This window comes from Pygocentrus nattereri, chromosome 3, assembly GCF_015220715.1.
Source record: "Pygocentrus nattereri isolate fPygNat1 chromosome 3, fPygNat1.pri, whole genome shotgun sequence".
NCBI lineage: Eukaryota > Metazoa > Chordata > Actinopteri > Characiformes > Serrasalmidae > Pygocentrus > Pygocentrus nattereri.
Genome location: NC_051213.1, coordinates 18,030,517 through 18,036,516, shown reverse-complemented (window position 1 = coordinate 18,036,516; position 6,000 = coordinate 18,030,517). Strand labels below are relative to the sequence as shown.

General features: G+C 42.2%; 1 protein-coding gene across 4 annotated transcripts in view; it reads right to left on the bottom strand.

The window, feature by feature from the left end:
* Positions 1-409: 409 nt before the first annotated feature.
* sema6e (sema domain, transmembrane domain (TM), and cytoplasmic domain, (semaphorin) 6E) overlaps positions 410-6,000 on the bottom strand; it is a 165,197-nt gene continuing 159,606 nt past the window's right edge. For all 4 annotated transcript variants that reach the window (XM_037537012.1, XM_037537013.1, XM_037537014.1 and 1 more), the window contains one exon: positions 410-4,406. In XM_037537012.1, the coding sequence (XP_037392909.1) occupies positions 3,145-4,406 (1,262 nt within the window). In that variant the 3' untranslated portion in view covers positions 410-3,144. The remainder of the gene's footprint in view (positions 4,407-6,000) is intronic.

Sequence of the window (6,000 nt, the reverse complement as noted above, 5' to 3'; positions counted from 1 at the left end):
AGTGGCAGGCAAACTAAAAACAACATAAGTGACAACTTGAGGTGAGAGAGCAGAGTGGCAGATTAGTGTTGTAAGCGCAGGAACGTACTCTGCTTGTCTAATTTTGCTGAAGAAAAATAGCGCAATAGAAACACTAATGAAGTGGAATAAACTGTGGTAGAAGGTAGAATATTATGCTCATCAGGTTGACTGTCCTATGTATAGCGTGTATAATAAGGTATTATTACTTATAAGCGATTTTTACCACTTCATAAATATGTATGCTTTTGAGAAATTTCCATATTGAAAAAAATGTCTTAAATATGAAATGAATCCAACTTCTAGTCACAGGAAACAGTCACACTGACTTTTTGCACAAGCAAATTATGCAAATTAAGAAGTTATGCAATCAATTCAAACAACATGCCTGTTAGGTCTTCTGATTTATTTCTGTTATAAGGAAAATACAATGGTATTCAAGAAAAGCAGAGGGGGAGAGGCTGTGGAGCTTCTGTCCTGCAGTAATCAGAATCGAACACCGCATTCTGGACATCTCCATGGCATTCCCCTTTATTTACACTGTGCAATAACAAAAACCTCAGCGGTTAGAGCACATAAAGCAGACACAGACCATTCATTGCCTTTCCTTCTTAAAGTCCAAGGAAATTCAAAGAAACTACTCTTTCTCTCCCCTACATGTAGGCAACCTGTTCCATTCTCTCATGGGTATTGATGAAATGACAGACTTCACTTCAATAAGCAGCCGTCGTTTTAACAGGGCTTCTTTCAATAGTTGCCTACTGTTCTATGTACGTTGCATATGTACGTCGAGCCATTTATGAAAAAAATGACATTGCATTTGGTTTAATTCGGGGCAACATACTGTAGCGCATCTTAACAGGCAGCCAACTGGAGAGATTAATTCAAGTGTACAGAGGAAAACTATTTCAGACCAGCACCAAGAATTCTATGCAAACCCAGACATATCATTAGCACAAAAGAGAAGCTTGAGGGGAGAGATGTCCTTGAGTTGAGAAGCATACAGAGCCGTTCTGTCTGACAGTGCAGCAGCGGAGTGAAGCTGAGAGAGAGATATGTTTGAACTCCAGCCAACTGATATTCCCAACAGATTAAAACACACACACACACACACACACACACACACACACACACACACACACACACACACACACACACACACACACACACACACACACACACACACACACACACGTGTGCTTGAGGACACACAAACACACACACTCACTCAAACATGCACAGGTGTGCTTGAGGACACACACACACAAACTCACACAAGCCCCAGGCTTCCCTTTCAAGCAGACAGAAAAAACAAATTAATACTGCTTTTCTCAATTTAGTATTAGGTTTGACCAACCTCCACCAATTTTGATTAAAGAAAAAAAATTATTTTGCTTTTACTTAGAGAGAAAAAAAAACAATTCCTGCAGGACACTAAATTAAATCTTCACACCAGCTTTGCTTGCAGTGTTCAGTGCAATGCATTAGTATACATGCACACATAAAGAAAGAACAGAAACCAGAGGGGAAAAAAATACTATTCATAAAAATCAGGCAGCTGCTGACCCAAATGTAATAGCTTCACACAGTAAGGGAATATTAAAAAGGTCTAAATAGAAATATAAATCTACAATAGAATATTTATATATATGACACATAGAGACACCAAAGATTTTTTTTTCCAAAAATTACAAATTAAACGATAAAGGTAGCGTCTTGTCTCTCCTCTTCCCTATTCCCTTCCTCCATACGCCCCCCTGTAGCACATTTTATATTAAATAAGGCACAAATTTACACAAACAGAATTTGGCTAGTTATTGTTACTATATTTACACCAAATAGCTACAGTGTTAATAATGATAAAATGTGTTTTAATATGACAAAAACGGGAGTAGCTCAGATCTGGGGTTTCAGTTCTGGCACATGGGGTCAATTTTCACAGTTTAAGTCCCGTTTAGGACTTAATTTCCCCCTCAGTGGGGATTCTACAATGACAATCTTACTCAGTCTAGCTTGTGGCTTAATCTGTGTCAGGAACTGGTCCAAAAAGTTCATGTTGACACTTGAACTCATGGTTTAAAAGAGCTTTAAAAACGTGCTGCTTTGGATTAAATGATAAGCTTGATGCACATCTGATTACATTCCTCTTACATACATTGATATTCATAACACTGAATAAAAACCAATTCTTTTTCATAGCCATGCTTTTGGTCACCAGACTTTTAGTCACACTATTTTTATTTTTGTTTACATTCTGACTACATTACTCTAAAGGTGGGCAGTGCTGTTGGAATAGTAATGGTAGTTCATGGTGGACAGGTTATTGCTCACGTGTTTTCCCAAGAGATTTTTCTTCATTTGTAGTGTAAAAGGTCAACAGAAGGGCGTTTCAACAACATATTTACTTTTCAAAATAAGGCAAAGAGCTACTTTCAGAGGAGATCATCCATTTTCTTCTTCAGGATACATACACTGTGTATGTATATGTATACATATACTGTGTAGATATGAACACACATATATATACACACACATGCATATATACACGTTTTAGAGCTGGGATTGGTACAGTTCATCAACTCTACATCAACAGAATAGTTAAGCCAAAGCAAGAGAGATCAGAATCACATAAGGCTCAAGCCCAGTTGTTAGCTTAGTCCAGGTCCCAACCTCAGAATTAGTGATAACTATAACACGGGTTTGGGAGAACACTTAAAAGCCACACCCAACACAGTGACAGCGCCTAGAACAAGATGGGTGCTGTTCCTTTCTCTTCTAGTTCCTGACCTTCTATAAGCAAATAGCTGAGCAATACCAATATGGTACAAATATATTGATGAGACACAAAGAAAATAATAAAAATAAAAAAAAAGTTTAAAGTTCAAATATGAAATTGACAACACTGGCAGCCATTATCGAATCATGAGAGGTTCTTCCACTGAATGCCGTTTTTCTTACGCACTCTTGACTGAATCCAGTTCTCAGTGGTTAGTGCAGCATTTAGTCGAAAGCTGTCCAAAGACACACATAAGAAATCTAGACTTTGGGTCTAGACTTGCTCTCTGCATGAATGTAGATTTCTTCAGTCTTTAGGCTCTGGTGTGCAGGTGAGGACTCAGTCGGAGTTCAGTAGTTGAACTTCCCTGCCTGGTTGACTGGAGAGGTGGCAGGGATGAAGAGCGGTTTAGGTGGGACGTCCGGTTTGAGCGAGGTGGTTCGGCGTACCACAGCACCCCGGTGGACCTCCGGCTGCTCGCTGTAGCTGTGCTGTCGTGTCAGGTAGCCGTTGGAGATAAGCGGGTGGCGCACCTCGCTGCCAGTAGAGTTCATCCGGGACAGGAGCGGAGGAGGTGGATGGTGTGAGCGGCGACTGAAACTGGGCTCACGGCACACCATCACCCCTCCTTCTCCACCAGACATAAGTGAGTGGCGCTGGGAGGCGTGACGAGACATCCTCTCCAGCGTTGATTGATGCTGAGGAGGCATGTCTGGAGGGACGTCCATGCGGCGGGTCAGGCTGTCTCTAGGCAGGGTGGAGGAGCTGTAGTAGGGCGCTGACTCTGTTTCAGGGATTTGAGGCTGTACACGGTTGGCAAACGCCATCTGGCCCGCACTGGCCGACATTGATGAGGTAAGCACAGTGGGGTTCTTCCCAGTGGCAACGTTAATCTCATGGATGTGCTTTAGAAGCTCGTCAAGCGAGGTCACATCAACAATCTTGTGTGGGTAGCAGTGTTGTGGCTGGCTGGGTATGCGCTCAGCATTGTGGATCTTTCGCTCCTCTGGATGCATTGGGCCTCCCAGTCCCTGCCTGCTAACCAGACCATGGGAGAAAGGGAAAACCTGCTGATGGATGCCAGAGCTGGGCCTGGATCCTGCAGCATTGTGAGACTTCGGCTCTTTGGCATTGTTGCAATTCTGGTTCTTCTCCCATTGGTTTTTAAAGGCCTTCATGCTCTTGATCGGCAGCTCTGGTGTTGAGTCAGGCGTTGGTAGCCCAGAGAGCTCAGAGGAATGATGATGATGGGGATGGATGAGCTCTGACATTACACCATGGTGAGCGCTTCTACGGGGTGGATGGTCCTTCCCGTTCTGGAAAAAAGAGTTATAGATCTTTGGAGAGGACACCTCTAACTTCTCCTCTTTGCCCTGGCTCTCCAGCAGGCCGTTCAGCTTGGCCAGGCTGCGCAGAGACAGTGCATGAGGGATAGGAGCCTCCGGGTCCTTGGCCAGCCTCTTGGTCTTGTTGACATTGTGGTTGCAGTAACAGGAGACGAGGAAGCCGGAGAGAAAGGCGCCCAGGACGAAAGCCACAAGCACACAGGCTATTAGCAGAGTGTAGTGAACACTGTGGTTGGATTTATCTGCTTCAGGGGGCCGGCGGACGCCTGCGGAGAGAGAAGGGGAAAGAAATAGGGAGAGAGAGAAAGAAAACACAGTAAAGTGAGTACGGCAAGAAATTAAAGCTCACATAAAAACACAGCAGGACAGAGCTGGTGATATTTTGCTGTACCCTCCCCCAAACACTGAACTTGAAGACTTGGAGGAACAAGCAGATTATTACTGCTACAATTTACTGTCCAACACAGCAGAGAGAAGAAAAGTACAAGGCTTCTGCCATTGACTGGAGGTAGAAAGATTAAGGACTCCCAACTGCCTCATACAGCTTGAAGTGCATTCAATACATTTAGACATGACCATCAGAACAAGTGGGCATCCAACCTCACTCTGGGAGCTGAAACCACCTGGGCACAGGAAAGAAGCATCTGGTATGCTGTACTTGCCAAAAAGAAATAATCAGACGTGGCTATTTCAAGCTATCTATCACCAGAAAGCTTTGAGGATGTCTTTTTAGGCCATTTAATTTGTCATACATTTATGAGCATCACACAATATTTTGCACACTTTATTTTGAAAGTCCCCTATACTGTTCTGTATAAATTCACCTTGTCTTTAACTAACATTCAGCTAAATATCTATTTCACTGTTTCTCAACCCTGGTCTTGGAGCACCTTTTAGTACCTTCCCTACTTGATTAATGGACAATAAAATGTCCAAAGCAAATGGGTCTCTAGGTTTAGGAAAATATTAATCTATGAAACTGAATGTTAAGTTAAATATAACAGATTCTATTAAGTCTAGCCCTAAACCAAATTCTAACTTTAAAACCTAAACCTAATCCTAAACCTGGACCAAACATTCTTACATTCATGCACTTAGCAGACAATCTTTTCATACATTTCCATGTAGTTTCATAAATATTGTGATAGAGGAAGGAGTCTTGCCTAAGGCATGGTGCTGTAACTTGAGCAGGGAGTTCATAAACTAAGTTGATCACAGCATAGCCAGTATTGAACCAGCAGGAACACTGTTGTCTATGATTCTAGAATTTGTGATTGGTAAAGATGCGAAGGGTTATACTGCATTTAAATTCTGAAAAGCACTTCAGATGCGTGTCCCAGCTCCATCAACCTAACTGTAATTTTGCAATGTGGGGAGATGGTGTGGTCTGGCCAATTTTAATGATTCTTAAATTAAAAATACATTAATAAACCGTGCCACCATATTATCTTAATGAGCTCCACAGACTGAGGCCAAAGGTGATGGTTTCTACCACCTGCAATTTGAGATAATTAGCAAATCTTTCTGCCATCTGCACTGTCATTCTCTCCGCCCCTCTCTGTCTCAACCCATTTTCTTTATGCAAGGGCGAGGAAATGGGTGCCAAGTTCCTGGCTCCGTAAATTAAGTGATTAGCTTGTGTACAGCAAAGGTTCTAAACCAGTAAGGGTAAGGAGTAATTCAGATTTGTGTGAGGCTAAAAGAAAAAGTGGTTATCTAAATTACAAACTGATGCATGCATTTGACTTATAACAGGAAAAATGCCTTTTATAAAAAAGATGTGTGGGTGAACTGGAGGTGCATAAGAGTGATGGTATTAAACACAGCTGCAGAGGATAAGGCTGGGACCTGTGCTTAAGC